The 23,548-nt window shown below is 38.5% G+C and overlaps 1 protein-coding gene across 1 annotated transcript in view; it reads left to right on the forward strand.

Moving 5' to 3' along the window:
• The window catches only part of PLCB1 (phospholipase C beta 1), a 699,731-nt gene that overhangs the window by 231,099 nt on the left and 445,084 nt on the right, over positions 1-23,548 (forward strand). The window contains 1 exon segment of the mRNA XM_032606422.1: positions 7,434-7,502. Coding sequence (XP_032462313.1) covers positions 7,434-7,502 — 69 coding nt within the window.

Genomic DNA, 23,548 nt, shown 5'->3' on the forward strand with positions numbered 1-23,548 from the left:
ACATAAAAGTTTCTCAGGGCGCTAAAGAAGGAAGTAAGAAGGAGGAAATTTGGCTATTGCATAACCAGGAGCTGAACTGTCTTGCTGGTTATGTGCGAAGGAGGAGTTAAATAGATATTTGCCAATACAATTCACTTTGCCTTGTGGGGACCCAGCCTCACAGCTTCTTAAAATTACTGTTACATTCTATTTATCATGATATTTGTTTTCTTGTACATGAACAAAGAAATGTTCTTATTCTGTTTGTACCACTCAGTTAATATTCATGCTATTTTATTAATACTGAAAAATAATTCTTTAGCAAAAAAATCGGTCTGGGGGAATATGAATTCTTTTCCTATCCTGTACTAAGTCTCAGTGATCTTGATCAATGGGTATATTTTTCTCTGGGACTCAGTTTCCTCATCTGCAATCTCCCCCAGTTCCCAAAGTCTGTGGTTCCATTACAGTAATTGTTTCCTGTTGGACATATTCAAAAAAGATGACAGCATTGCAGTCATTTTTATACTGGGAAGAGTGCCAACATATGTAAAGTCATTTATGTTTTAATTAAATGCATTAGAACATGGAAACAATGGGGGTAGTGTATTAGTTATCTATTGCTGCGTAACAAATGACCACAAACTTAGTGGCTTGGAACAACACACATGTATTATCTCACAGTTTCAAGTGGGTTAGGGTCTCACCTGCCTAGGGTCTCAAAGGCTGCAGTGAAGGTGTCTACTGGGCTGTGTTCTGTGGATCTGGAGTTCTTCCTCCAAACTCATTCATGTTGTTGCCACAGTTCAGTTCCTTGTCACCACAGGACTGAGGCCCTTAGCTCTTACAGGACTTGTCTTTTCATAGACAATACAGGACAGAGCCAACACGTAAGCATCTCTGCTGCTTTGAGTCTCTCACTGCTGGATCTCTTTTGAAAGACTCACCCAGGATATCTCTCATTCAGTTAAAGTTAAGTCATCTGTTCAGAGACTTCAATGACACCTGCAAGATGCCTTCACATTTGCCATATAAGGTTACATAGTCATGAGAGGAATAGTCCATCACATTTGCCATACTCTGTTGGCTAGAAGCAAGCTGCAGGTCCTGACCGCACTAAGCGGGAGGGGATTGCACAGAGGCATGGACGTCAGGGGCAGGAGTCGTGATGGCCAGCTTGGAATTCGGCTTGCTACAGGTGGGCAAAATGTTGGGTTCCTGATGCAGTTGTTTAACTGACTAGAAATTGTCACTGAAGGTCTCCGTCAGTTCTCTCATCAGCAAAGGGGAGGAATATAATACTCATGACAGTGGTGCTGCCAAGACTGATGAGATAATATGTACGAATTATCTTACAATTCTCGGCACATGGTTGGTTCTCTGTTGGTAATAGTTAAAAGTATTATTGCTGTTGTTATTATTAATTATATTATTTGACTTTGCCTCTTTTAGTGATAGGAAACTTTTATCTCATTACAGTAATTTTTTCAGTTTTATTTTATTAGCTCAAAACTGTCAATAGTTACAGTTCATAACACATGAACTAGTTCATTGCTTTTTCTCCATTTCAAATATTAGTCTTATTGATATTTCACATTTAACTGTGACATTAAAAGTAAAACCAGTTTCCTCTACAAGTTGCCTCTTACTTTATTCTCTTATTTTGTTTTATGAACTATCTCTGGAGTACTAGATTTTCATATCACATTTTGTTTGTTTCTTTGTTTGCATTCTGTGCTTTTCTTCTAGATGCTTTACCTATCCATTTTTGGCTTTTCTACTGGGGTCTTTTCCCTTTCACTTAGAATGGGAACTATTACAAGAATAAGGATGTATATGTATGCAGGACTCCCTGCTTGCTAAGTGGAGATCTCAGTTTAATATCTCAGTTGATTGAACAGCAGCCCACTGAGAAAGGTATTGCTGGTGTTGGCATCTCTGTTTGACAGAAAAGGATTCAAGGCACAGACATCTGTGGTAACTGGCTTAATAATGCATAGGTTACAAATGATAATTCTGAGAGACAACTTAAGTGTTCTGCCTTCTAGTTCTATGAAATTTGCACCATATTAAACCTAGAATTTCTTAAATAAAGAAATCCAGATGTATCAACTTTCTTTTTTCTCTGCTGCTTGGTATTGATGACCTGGGCATCTCATTTCCTTGGATGTTTCCTACTCTGAGTCTCCATTGCAGACTGGGAAAAAAAGAGAAGAATCGAGGCTAGGGAACAAAGACAACAAGAGACCAGGTGAAACAGGGTGCAAGGACTTTTTGAGAGGTATACTAAATACATTTTCACTCCCTCAGAAGTGGAATCAAGTTAAGGAACAAAGAGTCTATTTTATCTGCTTCTCTTTAAAATAAAACACTTTATTAACTGACTCTAAAGTTGTTTTGTTTAAACATTGGACATTTTAGGGGTGTTGGCAGTCAATAAAACATATTAATGTCTTCTACTTTTGGGAAATTGAGGTTGAACAACTTAATGAATATACCACATGGGGAGGTATACACACCCAGCCATTAATATCTTCCCTGTGTAATGTTTATGACTGTAATCGCTGCTCTGATTATATATTGTGTGAACTTGAAGCACATTATTATAATAGGTGACAAATGGAATTTGGTGACAATGCACAGAAACTGGTATTCTGGAAGAGGGTTGAGTTTTAAATTGTATTCTTGAGTTTTCAGTGCATTTCATGGATCATCTACTTCACAGTGTGTTGGTGGCTGATGGATTGAAATCCTTCTGCTGAATAGTAAACATCAGAGATAATTTCGTCTTCCCTTAGCTCGTCTGTCTCAGTTTTCTCATCACTCATTCAAACTATCAAAAGTAAATCCCTGATTACTGTTAATTCACTTTTGTCCATACTGACCTAGAGAGAAGACACATCTGTCCACACTTCAGGGCATGCATCGGGGGTCCTAGGAATGTGGCCTCCAAGCTTTGCAGGGGCCATTGTGGGCCTTGGAAATAAAGGGTTTCTGTTAGTTCATTCTTCCTTTGCTGGTTCAGGTAGCCCACAGGGCTTTGGGCACCCCAATATCCTTTCCTTGTTGGATGGGCTTAGAGGCAAGAGAGAACAAATTTCCTCCTTTCACTTTTCTAAATGTCTCTAATGTTATGAAGTATAACACAAAAGATATATAGTGTAGCATTTTCAACAAAAATAAAACAATTTCAATGATTGCTTGAATTTCTGAACAGAGGCATTTATTCTACAGAGTAAAATTTAATGCTAAGGACACATTAGAATAGGAGTTAGTGGCATTTGTCATTCGATAGTTTATGTTTAATTAAGTCAAATCTGAGCCTAGGTTATTCACCATTAGGCACACTTTTGCATTCAGTAGGTATAAAATTTTTATTTGACAGTTCCCTATATAAAGAAATGACTGTTTTAAGTTCGTCATACAACATAGTATAAGTAGTGTATAGTTTTATCAATCATGCTCATCTAAAAAGCCTTATAATAACAACCCTATGAATTAGTACATCAGTGCTTTTCAGTATGCTCCATGGACCAGTGGCAACAGCATCACCTGAGAGATGCAGATCCTCAGGCCTGTCCCAGTCCCGCTGAACCAGAAACTCTGATGGATGGTGCTCAGCCAATTTATGTTTTAACAGGTATTCTAGGTGACTCCAGTGCAGCCTTTGAGAACCACTGATATAGAAAGTATTATCATACTTATTTTATAGATGATACAATTAATGCTAAGTGTGGTCTGATAATTGGCCAAATACATGACTAGTTAATTTTAGGGCCCTTCCTCAAACCCAGGTTTTCCACTTAAAAATCACGGGGCCTCCCTTTCTTAAAGAAAAGAGCAAAGGAATAGTAAATCCCGTAAACTGGAAAACAGTAACTCTTAAATGAATTGAGAAAGGGACCATTTTCCTGCTTTCTCATCATGCAAGTGGGATGTTAAAACTATTAACACAAGAAAATTAACCTAGAAAAGTTTTAATGACACAAGTAACATTTTTGTGGTCCCATGCATTGAGTTCCTCATTTTCTTTTTAGTGGAGGAGCAAATAGGATGTAGTTAAGTTCCAGAGGGGTGGCTGTTGTGTGTTAATAGAAGTGGGAGACTATTTTGATCATGGCTTTCTAACCGAATGAGTCCGTGGATAGATTTCCACCTGGGTCTTTCCTATGCCACATTACCCACACTGAGAGTGCCCTGCGGTGGTTTTCCTGCACGCACAATTTTACACGAGCTCCAGAGTCGCTGTGGTATCAGAATGAAAACCTAGGGCAGCTGGCGCTAACTACCCCCCTGTGACTTGGAAAATGAATGTTTCCTCTTGAGCTGGAAGTAGAAAACAGCGTTCATGATCTGTAATAGAAAAGTCTATAGAATGCTGCCTGCTAAGGTCTATTTCCTTGTGAACTCAGTTTGGGCTTTGTGTATAAAAACAAATAAGTAAAGTTTAAGTCTATTGTTTATTCAACTGGAATTTCCTTGAATAGAAAATGTTATACAATTAGGTAAATGTACTGTGTATGTGTGCGTGATTTTTATTCTGCATATATATAAAACATCATGCCACGTTTATGGAAAAGTGCATCAAACCATCAAACATACATGTCAATGTTTTATGAATAATTACAAAGCAGACGTGCAGATAACAACTGCTAAGTTCAGAAGTGACTGATAACTCTCCATGAGCTTCGGCTGTGTGTCCAGAGTGACTTGTTTTCTGCACAGGACTCCTGACTCTGTGCATTTGTAACTGCTGTTTCCTCTCCCTGGAACCCTCCCCACCAAACACACAGAATTATAAGGCTGGCAAACTCCTTTTCCTCCTTGCGCATCAGCTGAAAAGATGCCATAGCCCTTTGTAGTCCATGTCTGCAGTGCACTTTGAAATGTCTCCTTTAGAGTATAATCATTAGCTTTGTGCATGAGCTCCTCTTTGTATTTTGAGATATCATTCCTCAGTACCTAGCCTGTACCTAACACATTGCAGCATTCAATAAGTAATGCTCGACTGAATTAATGACTGGTATTTCTACTTGGATAAAGCCCTCAAGCCAGCATCTCCAAAATGCAGTATCATTTTGCCCAAACTTCCAAGCCCCAGCGAGGAAGCTGGAACCCCTAGAGCTGTAGATGCCTCCTGTCTTTCCTTTAGTCAACTCTACCTCCTTATCATCACTCTCATCTTTGTCCCCAGTACCTCTACCCTCATTTGGTCTCCGGTCTTTCAACACTCTACTCAGTTCTGGTCTTCTAGATTAAGCTTCGTCAAGCTTGGTTCTCTTTCTGTTACTCCTCTTTCAACAAATGTTTTTGCTGCCATTGCCATGGAGATGAAGAAACCTGGGCCAAATGCTCCACTTCTTCACATCTGAATGCTTTGTATGCATTTGCCTAAGTGAGGCCTTGAGTCCAGCAGTTGATACCATTGGTTTCTAACACTCACTAGGTGACCTTTGATATTGCGGATGGTGCATCCTTGGGGGAACCATGGCACCTGCTACTCTGTCTTGCAGGATCCTTGCTGGGTTGCTACCTATCACACCCCAGGGTTTGGGAGGGTTTCCACAGAGTCATGCACAATAGAGAATGGGTTAAGGAATTCACTAAAATGGGGGAAAGCAAACTTACAAGGCCAGTGTGAGCAAAAGAAGAGAAGGCGCTGTTTCCTGTCCTCCCTGCAGCCCACAGAGAGGTGTGCGGGGCCAGGTGTTCTATTGGACCTGCTGTGTGGTTTGCACCCCAGTGGAGAGATTCCGTCTCATCTTTGACCCTTATTATGCTGCAATCATGAAATCAACCTTAGGTTCAGGAAAATAATCAGACCATTTTTCACCAAACATTTGGAATCAGGGGCAGCTGTTTGAAGGAATTGTCTGGGAACCCATGGCGCCAGTCCTTGTAGATGTTGGGGCCTATGAGAAATTATAGCCACTCCTGTCCAGATGCAGTTCCTTCCGCTGGGAGATGGGAGTAGATGCCTGAATCCCACTGGCTCCTTCTCTAGAAAACAGGTTGGATGGCTCTGCTTATTGCACCACAGTCTCATCTGGCTGGTGACAGATTTCACCGGATAACTCGGTGACGTGTGTGTCCCAAATTTCATGGCTCAGTGCCCTTAGCCAAACTTTCAGGGTTTCCATCCTTTTGCCCAAATCCCTTTCTGGTCTCATCTCCCATGATTTTTCTTCATATGTTCAGCATATGGAATTCTGAATGTCGACCATGTGGATCCCCTCCCCCACTGCCACTGTGCCTTCCCTTGTGGTCTTCCTCACTCTTGGATGCCCCCTTATCCCCCTCTTCTTCCCACCTGCTTCCCATGCATTATTCTCCTGCTCTGAGCCCTAAGGGCCATGAAGACCTCAAGGTTCTGCCCAAACCTCTGGTCCTCTCTTGTCTGGATATTTGCTCATGTGGTACACTCCAGCTGGGTGAGCCCCTTCCCTCCCCACTTCTCTTCTCTGTGCTCCACAGACTTTTTTCTGAGCCTCTCAGGGAAAAATGATCTTTTCTCTGTTGACCGCACCCCCCCACCCCAGCAGTTAACTTTAAAGTTGGCATTAGCATGCTCTCCCTTGTCTTATGTGTACACTTTACTCCACAGGTCCATCCAGAGAAGCAGCCATATCTTTTTTTTTTTTTTTTTTTTTTTGCGGTATGCGGGCCTCTCACTGTTGTGGCCTCTCCCGTTGTGAAGCACAGGCTCCAGACGCGCAGGCTTAGCGGCCATGGCTCACGGGCCCAGCCGCTCCGCGGCATGTGGAATCTTCCCAGACCGGGGCACGAACCCGTGTCCTCTGCATCAGCAGGCGGACTCTCAACCACTGTGCCACCAGGGGAGCCCCTATGCAGCCATATCTTATATGTCTTGTACCCTAGAGTAACTTGCATGTTATAGGTGTTCAATAATATATAATGAATAAATGAAAAGATCAGGGCATAAGGGATGTGTGCAAAAGGCTGGGGTGCAGGTAAGGGAGGCAGGTCTGCGTCTTTACCTTGGCCAGGTGGGCTGGGTATCCTGTGAGCTGAGGGGAGCACCTCCTTCCACTTCCCCATCCTAATCCCCCACCCCGCTCACAAATCCTCACCTACACTCAGAGTGACTCTCAGGATTATTTTTCAACAAGGGAACAGGAAGGCCTGATTCATCATGACTTAGGAATGGCTTGTAGGATAGGCTGGGGACCCAAACCACACGTATTATACATTTCAAAATGTATTATGACATATATATATATATAAAACTGAAGAACTAGCAGGTAGCTATCTTTTTGTTTCCATTCCAATTTGATCGATAGGCAATGCATGTAAGAGGAAAAATATCCCAACAGCAGAGAAATTTTCAGGCAAGTCTTAAGATAATATTATTTTTTAAAGTGATGTCAATGCTATAAAACAAAGAAAAAAAGATCTGTGTGTATGCTTAACGATTTCACATTTTTGCCTTCCAGGAGACGGAGCTGTTAGATCTCAGCCTTGTCAAAGATGCCAGATGTGGGAAACACGCCAAGGCTCCCAAGGTAGGAAGTGGAGTGTAGTATGCACACCAGCTGCTGCCTTGATTATTTAGCTGTGTCCTGGTATCAATTAATTGCCCCAGTTAAAAGTTTCTCTGTTGTAGATGTTATAAAACGCAATAAAACAGCCAGTCCTTTCAGAGACCAGTATGCTCTAAACACTACCATTTTTGTTAAAAGACGGAAACAACGAGCAAATATAGAGGCAGTTTGACATGGGGCTTGCTTTATGCCCTCAAATCTTATTTTTGTTTTGGAAAAAAAAAAAAAAAGCAATGCCAGAGTTACTGGGTAATTCTAAATATTCAAAACGTGCTTAAAAGTATTTGAAAAATTCCTTGAGCCTCGTGAGCATACGTGAACTAACCTTTTAGACAGATAAACAAGACCCTTTAGCTCAAATGCTTTGCAGTTGGAATCATTCCATCCATAAAGCCAGAGAGTGTCAGATCTTTCTGCAGATGTTCCTAGTGAACACCCGCAGACTTTGGGATCAGTTATGTGGAATGTCAACTAGCTTGGGTTTGAAAAACTTACTGAAGAAATATCTAAAGCAGTGTTTGCAGTTTATTTAGTTTTGGAAGATGGTTTAAAAATGTTGAATATGAGACTTCCCTGGCTGTCCAGTGGTTAAGACTCTGTGCTTCCACTGCAGGGGGCATGGGTTCATTCCCTGGTCGGGTAACTAAGATCCCGCATGCCATGCGGTATGGCCAAAAAAAATTATTGAATAAAACATACATATATTTTAAAAATTTAGATTGTCTGGTAGGGTATAGTAGCAAGATGTGTTGACTTGCCATCAAAGTGGGAAACTGCTCTTTATTTAAGTTTTAGTACTTTAAAGACTTCTGTAGCACAGAGAATATTGGCAAATAGGGAAGTACAGGTGCCATTCAGGGACTCTTGCCTCCTTCCATAATTGATATAAAACTAGCGATTTTCTATTTGAGTATCTACCTGCAACTTTTGTTTTATTCCTTAAAAAGTCAAAACACTTTCTTTGACATCAAAAATTAGCTGTTGCTGTGGAGATGCAGGAAGAGAAAAAGTCACCTACAATGATTATTCTTCAGATACCTAACAGTGCAGTAGTTGCTGGCAAATTTTGTCATAGAGCAAACAGGCAAATACTGCTTTTATGGCTGAAGGGGTTAAGATGATCTACAGGAAAATGTGGAAAATGAAAAGAGAGAAAAATCAGAATTATTTTCAAGAGGGTTTCTATAAGTGTTTCATGTGAAAACGGCCCATTATTTACATTCATCTCTTAGTAATACAATGATATTTCATTGGTTTGGTCTTTTGGTTTTATATCAAGCTTATCATCTTTAATGCTTTGTTGATGATTCAAAATTGTTCAATTTTCAGGGTAGAAAACAAATTTTTTTCTTCTTCTCTCAACAACATTTCAGCCAGGTTTCATGTAAGCCTGTTGTGGATAGTTCTGAGAACTGTATTGATAACAGTTATAAAGTTTGTCTTTCAACGCAAGTTTATTGGCCTAACTTGAAGTTTCATTGTCAGTATTGGTTAAAGACAGTTGCCTACCCTCTATCAGACCCCCTTTGTTTCTGGACTTAGGGAATTCAAGTCAATTCTTCTGACACATGGAGACTGGCTTTCAGGTTTGACTCTTTTACTGCAGCCCACAGCCTGCTTATCAGTTAAGTGTTTCATTTGCGTACGTGGTTTGATAAATGTCTGTTGAATGATGAGAAATGAACAGAACTAGGGTGTGTACTCTGCTCAGTTGATAAACCACTATTAGATTCTAAAAGGCTTCTATTGAGGACAGATTTCAACACTCAGAGTGCTCTGGCTTTTACTGTTTTTTTCCACTAAGATTTCCTTTCTCTGTGGACTATCCATGTTCTTGGTTTTTTTTTCACTTCCTATTCCCTGCTGGGGTTCAAGCACCTCAATCTATTTTAATATTTTCAAAGCCGGATTCTGTCACATGTTACCTGTGTGAAATTCCTGAGACTTCTTCCTCGCTGGCTAAATAGTGATAATACTAATGCTACTAATAATAAATGACTACTTCATATCATTGCTGTAAGGATTAAATAAAATAATTCATTGGCAAAGATTTAGCAGAGAAGTTCTCAAATTTAAGAGCTTGTAGAATTACCTGGAGAGCTTTAAAAAAAGGCTGATTCTTGTTGTCTACTTCCAGAGATGCTACAAGAATCTAATTAAATATGCAATGTGGCATCAGGGTTTTGAAAAGTAAATTTGCCACAAAATTTGAACACTGCTGCCTGAACTCATCACCACTATATAGTAAGCACCCATTCAGTAGTAGCCACTGTTGTTGGTATTATCATCATTATTTTTGTATTTATTATTATTAAAATTACAATTCAGATTTTCAGGAAGTCAGATTCATTTCACTCAACTTGGAAAAGTTGCTGTTATAAAGAGAGATTGGAGCAGGGGCTTGGCTGAAAGGGGCTTGGTGGATGGAGAGGCAAGAAAGAATTAGGTATTAATGCCAGTTCTAAAATCTTTAAGTTGCAAAAGAAAACCTTGGCTTGAATTGGATAAATAAAAAGATAATTTATTAAAAAATGATTGGAATGTATTGAACAATTCAGTGGAATTTCTGGGTTTAGATGAAGTCACATTCAGCTGCTCAAAAAATTGTCACCAAAGAATAGGTGCCTCTTTCTCTCACCAAACTGCTTCCAAGGTGCTGGAAGGGATTCCCTTTCCATCCTCAGGGTCCCCATGGTGGCCACCTCTGCACACCATCCCTGGCAGCTCCCAGCTTCCCACGTGGCAGCAGTTCTATGTGGCAGGAACCAAAAGAGAAGCTAGTTTCCTCCAGAGTATTCCAGAATGATTGCAGCATAGCCACCTCATAGAAGGGGGCATATGGACCGGAGGAGGAAAACTAAATAAGAGGGGACCATTGTGTTGGCTAGAACAGAAGCAGCAGGACAATTACAAAGTGTAAAGACACCAACCAATATGGAGTGAGAAAAGCTTGGGGACTTAGGACAAGAAGGCAATGTAATATGAAGACAGATTGAGTGGAAGACTTTCTGCGGGGGCTTATAGATCAGAGAGGAAGGCGGAATATGTGTGGAGCAGATACTATTTATCAAAACACCCAGGCACCCTGCAAATATTTATCTGTGTATTCATATTATTTTTGTTTTTCACAGCATCTCATTATATAAAAATTCACAATCTAGTTGAAGATGAACTGTTTTCTATGCCTGCTGTGATTTGAAATAACATTTATAGGACATGGAAAAGCTTCTACGTGTTGCCCCATTAATGAATTTTAAATGTAGACTCCCAACGCAATGCATACGATTCCAGATCTGCTTTTCTGTACACAGCTTTTGTTCAAGTTATCAGTTTTGAAATTTCTCACTGGAGAGAAATTGGGAGATTTTTATCCAAAAGGAAAAAATCACAGTAAAAAAATCTTATCCTTTGAAATCTAAAATGTATTTATGTTTCCTTTCTTGCTCTCTCCATTGTCTCCCCTTCCACCTTCCCTACCTTGCCGTCCCCCCTCCCGCCCCCAGGTTTATGAAGCACATGTAAAGAGAAAGGTTCTGTGTTATATACATCTTGTCTATGCCATATACACATGCTCTCTGGATCTTCATTTCAACAGGATCTTTGCTTTTAAAAGGAGTGTTTATCGCTGTGGTTTCTGATCTGTTAGTGACATAGCATTAACAAAATGAATTAGGCCTAACTAGAATGAAAAATATCAGTGTCTTGTGCAGAGCAAGTTTTCTGATACTTTTTTTTGTGTGTGTGAGTGTATGTTCTAGAACACAACAAGAAGTGTATTTTTTCTATAGGCTATCCCAGAAAGTTTTCAGCAGCATTTCTGAATGCATTTCTGATAAAGATAGTTTCTTTATCTTCAGGATTCTTAGGAATTATTTCATCCTTAGGAATGTTGAAAAGTAGATGGGACTAAGAAAGTGGAGATGTGGTTTTGGGTGCCCACTCTGCCATTAACGAGGTTAAGTTGTTCTTTCTATCTGTGCCTCTACTTCCTCATCTATGAAATGGGTGTCGGGGAAGCACAGGATTTTAGGTGTGTAAGTCTTGTTAAGTATTGATTCCAACTTTTAAGGGCAGTTAATCAAGCCAAGGCACTCCATCTTACAGATTATAAAACATGTCCAGCAGGTTTACATGACCTAAAACTTCTTACTTTGGTCATAGCAAATCAGGTGAACTTAAGAAAAAAAGTCAGGTAACATTTGAACCAAGATAAGGTCTTATGCAAACAAAAAGAAAAGAAAAGAAGAAAGACATGTCAAATTTTTCATATGAACTTCTTGAAAGTTCTAGGTTTGCTTTGGATTCCTGAGGAGGTAATACCACAGTTACAGAGGCCCTCCCAGATTTTAGTCCATGATCAAGTCTCCATATGCATGCAGCAGTATCACTAAAAAATATGTCTATGGTAGTACTTTCAAACTGTATTTTGTGCAAAGAAAACTGCTTCTTTTGCTTAACTGACAATTACCTAGTTCCTTCTATCGGTAAAAGGCAGTGTATTTCAAGTGTGTGATATTAATTTGAACACAAATACCTTGTATATATCCAGGTCACAATTAAATTCTAGGTGGTACAGGTACTCCCTACTTTTCGAAAGTTCACTTTACACCACTGCATTTTTATCAAAAGGCCTACATTAGTATGTGTTTTAGCTAAATGAAAGAAATCTGAAGAGGATTTTCACTTTTACAAAATATGGCGAAAAGCAGAAAAATAGCATTCAGCTTTTGTCTGCGGCAGAGGAGCGCTTCTAGAGGTAAGCCTTGAGCGGGGCACCGCCAAGCTCCTTTCCTGGGAACGGTACTCAGCATCAAGCCACCCCAGCTTTGTGCCGTGTCTGTGAGCATCTATGCTTTTTCTCAGTTTATTTTGTGCCTCCCTTAGCAAGATGTGCCCTAAGGTAATTGCTTCTTCACTTTATGCCATTTCAGCTTGTGAAAACTTTCACAGGGGTGCTCTACTTTTCGATAATGGGGGAAATCTGTATATAATATCACCACAATCACATAAGGTAGATTAGAGTAAAACTAAATTTTAAAAGCTGAACAGGTTTTGTTTTCCTAATCCTTATATAAAAATGATGGTTTTTCAATTTCATCATTGTTTTGACGACATTGAGTACCTGTTTCTGCCAGGCACTGTTCTGGGCACTAGAAAAACAGCAATGAACAAAAAAGACAAATAATTCTGTTCTCATCTAACATTCCTTTTCGGAGTAGGGAAGAGGTGGTAGTGGTAAACTGACTTTCAAAAAAAGAGAGAGAAAGAAAGAAAAAGGAAGGAAGGAAGGAAGGGAGGGAGTGGAGAAAGAAGGAAGGAAGGAAGGAGGGAGGGAGGGAGATGGAGGGGAGGAAGGAAGGAGGGAAGGAAGGAAGGAAGGAAAGAAGGAGGGAAGGAAGGAAGGAAGGAAGGAAGGAAGGAAGGAAGGAAGGAAGGGAGATGGAGGGAAGGAGGGAAGGAGGGAAGGAAATCCCTGGTTTGTTGTGTTTCCTGGTTTCCTTTGGGTGAATATTCCGAACCTGATGGGTTTCAAACCACACTCTGACATTACCGAGAGCTGGAAAGCAGTGTACACCACAGCCTTCAGCCCTGTGAGCAGGCTGCCTCCAGCACTGCTCTGGGTGAGGGAAACATAACTGATAAGTCCCACAGAGACAAATAAAACAAGGACAGGAGACCATAGACCATGAGTGATAAAGAGGCTTCTTGTTTTATTGAGCCCTAGTGAGTAAGTTCTCTTGATAAGATGAGATCATATAAGCAGAGACATGAATTAAGAGAAGGAGAAGCATTCCAGGCAGAGAGGGCACAGCAAGAGCAAAGGCCCTGAGGTAGGAACAAGTTTGGCATATTTGAAGAACAAATATGAGGCCAGTGTGGCTACAGTGGAGTGCAGCAAAGAAAGGTGAAAGTCAGAGAGGTGGCTAAGGGCCACATTATTTTGGGCTTCATAGGCCATGCTGATGATTTTGGCTTTTCCTCTGAGAGACATGGGAAAGGATCTGAATGTTCTGAGCAGAGGAGAGACAAAGATCTGACCTAGCTTTTAAAAGCATCACTGGCCACAGCCTTGAGAACAGACCACAGAGGACAAAGAAAAAAGCAGGGAGACCAACTAAATGGCTGTTGCAAATATCCTGGTCAGTGTTGATGATGAATTTTGACCAAAAGGTGTAGAAAAACACCAAAATCTGAATATGTTTTAAAGGCAGAACCACAGGATTTGTCAATGCATTGGATGGGAAGTATGGGGAAAAGAAAGGATTCAAGAACAACTCTGAGTGCTTTGACCTGGGAAAGTGGGAGAATTGAGTTGCCATATCCTGAGATGGGAAGGAAGAAGCACATTTAAACAGAAAAATTCAGCTTGGTTTTTGGATATTTAAAGTTTGAGATGCCTATTAGACTTCTATCTGATATCATATTTGGATCTACAAATCTGGAGGTCAGGGGAAATGGCCATGGAGTTATAAATAACTTTGATTCTTTAAAGCTCAAGGCCAAGGGAGGTCTCCTAAGGAACGTAGGTGTCCAAGAAAGTTCTGATATCTAAACCCTGGGACCTCCAGCATTTAGACTTTGAGGAGATGAGGAGGAACCAATAAAAGAGACTGAGACTGGTATATTCTCCCAAAGAATGGAAAGCAGGAACCTTAAAGATACTTGTATATCCGTGTTCATAGTAACATTACTTACAATGACCAAAAGGTGAAAAAACCCAAATGTCAATCAGTAGATGAATAGATATACAAAATGTACTAGATACATAAAATGGAATATTATTCAGCCTTAAAAATGAATGAAATTTTAACACAGGCTATAACATGGGTAAACCTAGGAGAAAGTATGCTAAGTGAAATAAGCCAGACACAAAATGACAAACATTATGTGATTCCACTTATATGAGGCAGCTAGAGTACTCAAATCCATAGAGCAGAAAGGAGAATGGTGGTTTCTGGGGCTGGGGGCAGTGGGTAGGGGGCGTTACTGTTTACTGGGGACAGAATTTCAGTTTGAGACGATGAAAGGCTCTGTAGATAAATGGTGGTGATATTGTGCAACAATCTAAATTAATGTCAGTAAACTGCATCACTTGACAACCATTAAAATGATAAATTTTATGGTATATATATTTTGCCACAATAAAAAGAAAAAAGAGAGAGAGAGAGACTGAGAAGGAACAGCCAGTGAGGAGGGAGGAGAATCAGAAGAGAGCATATCTTGGACACCTAAAGAAGTATTTCAAGAAGGAGGGAGTTGTCATTTGGGTAAAATGGTGGAATTTCCTTCTAGTCTTTTTTTTTTTCACTTTTACATACTTGTAACTTTATTGAGATACCATTTTATATATGCTTTAAATGTTTTCCCTATATCAATAGCATCAAATAGGTTATTTATTTAAGGGCTGTCCAATCTTCAATAGCTCATCATAGAATCTGGATGCCAATATGTCAATCTCATAATGAGCTGTTATTTGGATGTTATACAACAGTGGTTTCAATGAATCATCCATGAGTACTGGAGTTGTGCTTTATTTACTGTCCCCCTTTGCTGATTATAAGCTATTTCCCTGACTTTGAACAGATTTCACCATTGTGTGAAGCCGCAGTCATAAAATTTGGTGTAGATATTTGAGGTTTACTAAAGAATAAGAAAACCCTTTATACAACAAAATAAAGGTTTCTCTCTCTTTCCACTCAGTTGCTGAGGAGATTTACCTTCAGCCCATAATCTTGGTTCCAACTGTTTCTTAATTTACCTGACATGGTGCAATAGCTGATTTGGGGGTGTGGGGTGTGCATTTGTTGAGGTCATTTTGTTTACATAAATGTTTATTTACATCTTTACAAAATGGAGAAAAATAGGGCTAAAAATCCACAGAATTATCAATGTATGTGTAATGGTTTTGACAACTATTCACATTTATCTCCAGATGTAAATTATATGGCATAGTTCCTTTTTCATGTTCATTAAATTCCATAGATGTCAGTGGTTTCCTTGGAAACGAAAACCTTTATATAACTAGTTGGAGATTTGGTAGCAGAAATATCAGGATGCTGAGAGGGGTAAGGAATGGTTCCCTTAGTAGATCTTTGCTTTTAAAACTCTTCTGTCTTTTCCACCTGCCCCTCAACCTCATGGCTGTTCAATAGTGAACAAGAGAAGATTTTTAAAGCTACCATTAAAGTATGAATATCTTCTCTAACGGTTAAAAACTTTTAACCTTTTTATAAGCAATCACAGCTAAGCTAAGTCTTGTCTGGGATGTTGATATAAATTCCCAAATTTGAGAAGGCATTGGATTGTCTCTTATCAACAATTAAATCTGAGCATTTGAGTGATGCCGCCATTACTCAGTATATATATATATATATATATATATATATATATATATATATATATGTCCATCTGTAAAATATGGTGAACTAAACATGTGTATGGCTGAATAAAGATTCCATTTTACTTTTTATAATAGCAAGCATCTGTCTTAGTATCTACTGCCACAGAGTTCAAAAGGCCCCTGAAGAGTTGTGGAAGGGGAAGGGAGAGGCCACAGTTCTGGCAAAGGTTAATAGTAGGTGAAAGACATGGCAGCTAAGAGCATTCTCACGATGGCCAGAGTGGACCCCTTGTTGAAGACAGGATTAGTTCCATGCGGTAACTAAACCCCAGGTCTTTTCAGAAGGTTCTGACTCATTCTATCACTGCTTTTATCTGCTGTAATTTCAATCTAAATCCAATCTGTTTTACATACAATGGTACAGAGTTGCATTTTGGAAACATTTCTCAATTTTAATTCTTTTGAATGAAATAATACGCCACCTTGTGGATATACTTGATATTAATTTCTTAAGTTAATTCAAAATAGTGAACTGCTCTCTAAGCCAGGGTTTTCAAACTTTGGTTCTAATATAGAGATATGAGAGGCACCCGAGGAGTTTTTAAAATCTCGATGTCCAGGCCACATCCATATCAATTAAATCAAAATGTCTGATGTGGGGCTTAAGCATCGCTTTTTTCTTTAAAGCTCCCCAGCGATCCCTGTGTTTAACCAAGTCTGAGAACCGTTGCCCTCAGTAAAAAGAGTGTCAGCTTAAATGGATGTTTCTCTTTTTAAAATAAGGACTCTATGCAGTAAGGCATTGAGAACTTTCCTACAATATTCTCTTGTCAAAAGAACTACTTTTCAGTCTAGTCTTCCTTCTCAACTTGCCCAGCTATACTTAATATAATAAGTGTGCCATAGTACTTGTATGAGAGTTTTCCAGCTGCCATAACAAAGTACCAAAGACAGGGTGACTTAGACAACAGAAATTTATATTCTCATCATTCTGGAGGTTTGACGTCTGAGATCAGGTGTTGCGGCAGGCTTGGTTTCTTCTGAAGCCTCTCTCCTTGGCTTGTAGATGGCTGTCTTTTCCCTTTGTCTTCACATGGTCCTCCCTGTATACCTATCTGTGTCCTGGTTTCCTCTTCTTATAAGGACCCCAGTCATATTAGACTAGGGCCCACCCTAATTACCTCATTTCAATATAATTAACTCTTTAAAGACTTTATCCTCAGATATAATCACACTCTGGCAGGGGCAGTTAGGGATTCAACATATGAATATAGGTGGGGGGAGCACAACTCAGCCCATAACAGTATTTTCTCACTACATTACAAAGGATTATTTCACAATAGATCTAATATAAATAAGTAGATTTTTTTCTTTATAATCAATAGTCAAAGTGGATATAAATGTGTAGCTGGAATCATTTCAGAAATAGATATTATTTATTGCTTTTACAGAGGACCTTTATTGCAGCTTATGATTTTTTTTGTTTCATCAGCACATTCATACCCATTCTTCTATACCCCAGACCCCCAGTAAGTGTCTTTGCACATCTAAGTGCCTAATATAGTGTAGTCATTATGTGTACAAGCTTTTGGGTCAGATGCCCAAGGCTCAAAGCCAATTACTAGCTATATAACTCAGGAGGTTATTCCATATCTCTGAGATTTAGTTGCCCCATTTGAATTATGGAAATAATCTCTATGTTTATCTTATCTGGTTACTATAAGGACTCAGCGTTACAATGCATGTAAAGCCCTTAACACAACTCTCATGTCTATTGTATGTGTTAAATACATTTTAGCTATCATCCTTAATGACTTTTAGTAAGTAAATAAAATGTATAACTGATGCTCATGTGATGTACTGTAGTAGGCAAAAGCAAATTAGAGTTGCATAATTTACCTATTTACAGTAGAACTCAGGCTATGGGTTACTCCACATGAGAGATTTATACTTTTGTAGCTTTACTTAAACCTACCTGTGAAAATCTATTTTTATATATTAACTGTAGGAAACTCAAAACACATTTATCTTTGCAGCCAAACCACTGTCCACAGTGAACTATCACAGCAACCCATTGTACTAAGATTTACAGTTCTTATTTAGAAAACTGCCTAGATTTGCAAAGAGTTAAATAGATATTCCCAACAATCAGAATAATTTTAGAGCAATTTACTTTCAGTTAAGAACATGTTGGTAACTTTTTCTGCACAATGAAACTGTTGAAGTAAAATTGGAAACACTGTTTGGAAATGGAAGACCAAACTTAGGGTCAGAGAGACCCAAGTTCAAATCCCAGTGCACATATTAACTGAGGGATCCCAAGGAGGTTTCTTAGCTTCTCTGTGGGGATAATACCCACTAGATAGGGTTGTCTGGTAAGTTGGAATATAGTTGGTAACAAGACACACATCCTAATATCGGACACACTTTAGGAGCTCACTCCTTGTGACTTAACTGCCTACCTGCCTTGGGTTCAATGTTGGTTTTTTCTTCTTAGCACTCAGTGAGTCTGATGGGTAATTAAGCATATATATTACTTGAGCTACCTTCTTGTTGGAGATTAGGTTCTAAAGTATTTTTCATGTAATTTGACACGTGTCCAACAGGGAAAGAAACTGGATTGTGATTTGACTCATGATATAAGAGAAGAAAAAGTTGGGGGAGTAAAAGGAATGTTTATGACTACCATGGAGTCATTGTGAGAATTAAATGATGCATATACCTGAAATGGCTTCGCCAGCCACAGTGTGCTATATAGTAATATTAATTTGTGAGCAGCTTAGTAGAATGGAAGGAATTTAAGAATATGTACTAGGTCTTACTGTATAGCACAGAGAACTATATTCAAAATCCTATGATAAACCATAATGGAAAAGAATATGAAAAAAGAATGTATATATATGTATAACTAAATCACTTTGCTATTCAGCAGAAATTAACACAACATTGTAAATCAACTATACTTCAATAAAAAATAAATTAAAATAAAAAAGAATATGTACTAGAAATTCATTTTTATCATCCTTCAATGGAAAATGGCTGAAAATTCCTGAATTCCTTCTATTTACCACAAAAGCATAAAATCCCAGATTGCGGACTTGGAATATGATACCTAACACACAGTAAGGTATTTTCATGGATGAAATAATACTTTCACCGTAGTTTTTCTCGTTCCTTGATGTGAACACAATTAACATTCTTAGCTGTCTAAAATGTGAAATTTCAAGTGCCTGAAGAAATAGCCTTGGTTTTATGTAAAGAGTGACATTTAAAAGACAAAATAACGTAGTGAAATATTTGCTACTTCATAGATTTTTGTTAAGGGCAGAAATAAAGTTTTCTAAGGCTACAGAACTTAACATCCATAGAGATTTGTAGGAGATGGAATAGCCTAGCTAATTAAGCAGAATATGTGTTGTTTGCCTGTGAAACAGGATCATTGGTTCTAACAGGTCAGAAAATTCACATTTCAGTCTCACACAGCAACACATTTTCTCCGTGCCATCCAGATGTTTCTTGATACTGTAATTTGTATTCGAGCTTTACCGATTTCAGGAAAGACCAGTGCAGCTGGAAGAAGAGCTTGTTGGTCCCTATTGGCTGTGAATGGATGTAATGTGAAGATGATTCACTTTATTTTCTCTTAGGGACAGAGAAAACTTTAAAAAAATAATTAACTCAGTATTTCTCTGAGTTCCTTGGAATACTAGCAGTTGTTATGAGATAGAAGTGTCAGATAAGTTTTGTAGATGTTGTTTCTTTACTACAGGACTTCTCAGAGCCTATGATGTGTTAGACATGGATCGGGGCCATTTTCCTTTTTTTTTGGACAACAGGCCCCTTTGTCAAGCATATCTCATAGAACTACTGTTCTGCTGAATTAGCTTTGGTGAATGTCTCTATAGTCAGTCCTTATGAAGTTAATCATACTCCATATTGGGACTGGAACACCAGTTTAATAGTGGTGCTTGTTCCTACAGTAATGCAGATACCTAATTAGAGATGTTTAAAAACCAAATTCTTGAGTGATCTAAACTATATTTTTACCTTTCTTTAGGTAAAAATCCCTTGATGATATACAATTGAATTTTATCTCGTATCATATCGTGTATTGCTTTTAATTTTAAACTTTATTAGCATTACTCCACTTTTTTTTTTTAACATAGACCTTGGTTTATGACAGAAGGTCATCAGCATTGTCAATACCTCATTTAAAACACAAGAGTTTATTTCATTTCCACAGTATCTGGGATGTAGTTTGGCATTTAGGCCAGCTTAATGCATGGTGCAATGCTAGGGTGTGATTCCAGGTCTACTGATAATTCTGGGGATCAGTTTCCTACAGCTTTACATCTTATCATTTGTTTTAAACTGATACCACTTAGATTTTTGGAAAGATCTGAAGTCAAGATAAAGCTTGAATTGAGGTTAAATTAAAAGTAAGTAAGAGTTGGGCTTCCCTGGTGGCGCAGTGGTTAAGAATCTGCCTGCCAATTCAGGGGACACAGGTTCGAGCCCTGGTCCAGGAAGATACCACATGCCTCAGAGCAAGTAAGCCCGTGCGCCACAACTACTGAGCCTATGCTCTAGAGCTCATGTGCCACAACTACTGAGCCTGCGTGCCACAACTACTGAAGCCTGTGTGCCTAGAGCCCATGCTCACAACAAGAGAAGCCACTGCAATGAGAAGCCCGTGCACTGCAACGAAGAGTAGCCCCTGCTCGCCGAGCTGTTGTACACAGCAGCGAAGACCCAACACAGCCAAAAAAAAAAAAGTAAGTAAGAGTTACTTGGGGAGCAATAATTTTTAAAACCATCGCTTCTTCCTGGTTCCCTTATGGGTGTGTGTGTGTGTGTGTGTGTGTGTGTGTGTGTGTGTGTGTGTGTGTAGTTGGGAGCAGGGGGAGGCACTGCTGATTCTCTGATCACATGAATTGACTTTAATGCTCTGAAAATGAGGCTTTAACTCTGTAACCTCGTGTTAAAGGGACAGCAGTCGTTCAGAGCCCCAACCAGTGTTATCTTAGTGGCCACAGTCAGTCATCAGTTTCTTCATATCTTGATTTCCTTATTCATAAAATGAAGTTCATAATACTATTTCTCAGGGTTGTTGTGAGGATTAAAGGCCATAATATATGTTTCATAGTCAGGGCTCTGTAACTGTAGCTATCGTTATCCTAAAAACTAAAGGCCATTGGCACATACGTTTAATAGACTTGAACTCAGGGTCATTATTTGACAAATTAGACTCTTTCCTTGATCAGCTATAGTTTCAATTTTTTCCTTTAGATACTTACATTTGCCATCTATATTATGCAGTCTTTTCACTTTCTGGCAGTTTTCAATTTTAATCATATCTTGAACAACATTTAAAAAAAGAACTTTGCTCATTATTCATATTTCAAATATCTAATTTTTAAATTGAACATTTCCTTACAAGAAGTTTTCAGGATTTGTAATATCTGGTCAAAAATTGCCAAGCATAACTTTTCTTTTTACAAATATTAATTAACAATTAAATTTCATTGTTTTTAGTTGAAATTAAGTATGTCCTTTTGTATCTGTGCATGAATTACATTTGCTTTCATCCTTAGAGTACCTTAGTGTGAATTTAATAAAGAAGTTTCATGGGTTGGGACATACACAAAGATCTGAGAAATTAACTATTGACTTGATTATTTTTGCCATAGGTAAACCCCTACTGTCTAAAATAGGAAATAATGAGCGAGATTTATTTTTTGTTGTTGGGTACTCTGAAAACATGCTTCTATATTAAGTTCCACCCATGCAGTTTTATTTAAAGATTAAATAATTTAGAAGGCATTGTCTACATATTTTTACTTACAAATATGGATACCAGATGAAAATCTAAATAAAATTAAGATCTCATGTTAGTTTTGTCTCACACATATGCTTAAGTATGTTGAATAGCTGAAAACTGAAAATCAACTCCATTTACACATTTTTAAAGTCAACAATGCTTTCAAATAAATTATCAATGTACAATATTGAAAAAGAAAAGCTCTTAGAACATCAGAAATTAAAAGACAATTGAGTGAGGTATTTCATGAGTTAGTGGTTGATGGAAAGTTTGGAAAGTGTGTTAAAGAATAAATTGTGTCACTAATAGCAGACTAGACTGGATATCTAATTTTGTGGCTACCTGCTCAAAATTTCATGGTTCCTGTTGATAATTCTTAGTCAAATAATTTATTTGAAGGATACTGTAGAGCATTTGAAATACTGTAGAGGTATGACTAGAGACCTTATTTTTTTCCATGAAAAAAAAGAAAAGTAAATTATTATTCCAGTGCAAAGATTACAAAAAGTCATATAGATTGATTCTCTGCTCTGTAAATATTTTCCCCAGATACTTGTTTGCTACATTACTCTAAATTCTTTAAGTAAATTCTTACAAATGTTCTAAGAACCAAGAAATTCATCAAGCTTCTTTTAATCACATTTTAAAATGTTCTGCTTTTTAATTTACCAATATTCATGCCCAATTCAAGATTATGAATTGAGAAACTATAAAGTTACAAGAGAAAAATAATATATTGTGCTGAAGGAGACCTTGCCTTTGTAAGTTGAGCTAGTTTCTCTGGCAACAAGATGTTACATGATAAATCATGTATCAAAAACCATATAGTTTTGGAGGTGGTGAGAAGCAGGAAATTCAGGGCTGTCATCTGACTTCAGTCGATGGTATCTTTGCCACAATGAATAAGGTGTGGCCTCGTTAACTCAAGGGCAGAAATTCAGGCTGTGGTGAATCCAAGTCCATTCACAATATTTCCTTTAATCATAACAAAACATATTGCTTTAATCGCATTTGTTGGTATTAGTTGCATGTGGCAAAAATTTCATGCACTATTAATTCTTTTTTTTTTCATGCACTATTAATTCTAACTCTACATTGGAACACTAGAATTATGCCGCCTTGGCTCTAAATAAATCCTCTTGGCTCTGACTGAGAAGAGAAAACCGATTATTTTAGGAGCCAGCCCTGAATTATTGCCTTAATACAGGCTCAGTCACCAATAAAGGGAGCTTGCATAAAGAATAGTTTAAGAACTAGTTGGAGGGGCTTCCCCGGTGGCGCACAGTGGTTAAGAATCCGCCTGCGAATGCAGGGGACACGGGTTGGAGCCCGGATCTGGGAAGATCCCACATGCCGCGGAGCAACTAAGCCCAGGAGCCACAACTCCTGAAGCCCACGGGCCTACAGCCCGTGCTCCACAACAAGAGAAGTCACCGCAAAGAGAAGCCCAGGCACCGCCCCCGCTCTCCACAACTAGAGAAAAGCCCACGTGCAGCAACGAAGACCCAACGCAGCCAAAAAAATAAAATAAATAAAATTTTAAAAAATTACAAAAGAAAAAAAAGAACAAGTTGGAGAAAGTGATGGAAAGGGATTCTGTCCTCAATTTTGGCAACATTGAAGCTATTACAAAAAATTCCTTTGAAAAAATACTTAAATTGCCTTAAAGCTTGAATAATTCCAAATACGCAAAAGAAAAACCGGGTCATGTGTTTATCTTCCAGAAGATCACACTGTGTTCATCTATTCATTTGCATACATGACATAGTAAAGTTCTTTTATTTAACATAACAGCTTAAGTACAGCCATGGTGCTAAATATCTTTTTCATATTTATCACTTATAT

The sequence above is a fragment of the Phocoena sinus genome, chromosome 15 (assembly GCF_008692025.1).
Source record: "Phocoena sinus isolate mPhoSin1 chromosome 15, mPhoSin1.pri, whole genome shotgun sequence".
Taxonomy (NCBI): Eukaryota; Metazoa; Chordata; class Mammalia; order Artiodactyla; family Phocoenidae; genus Phocoena; species Phocoena sinus.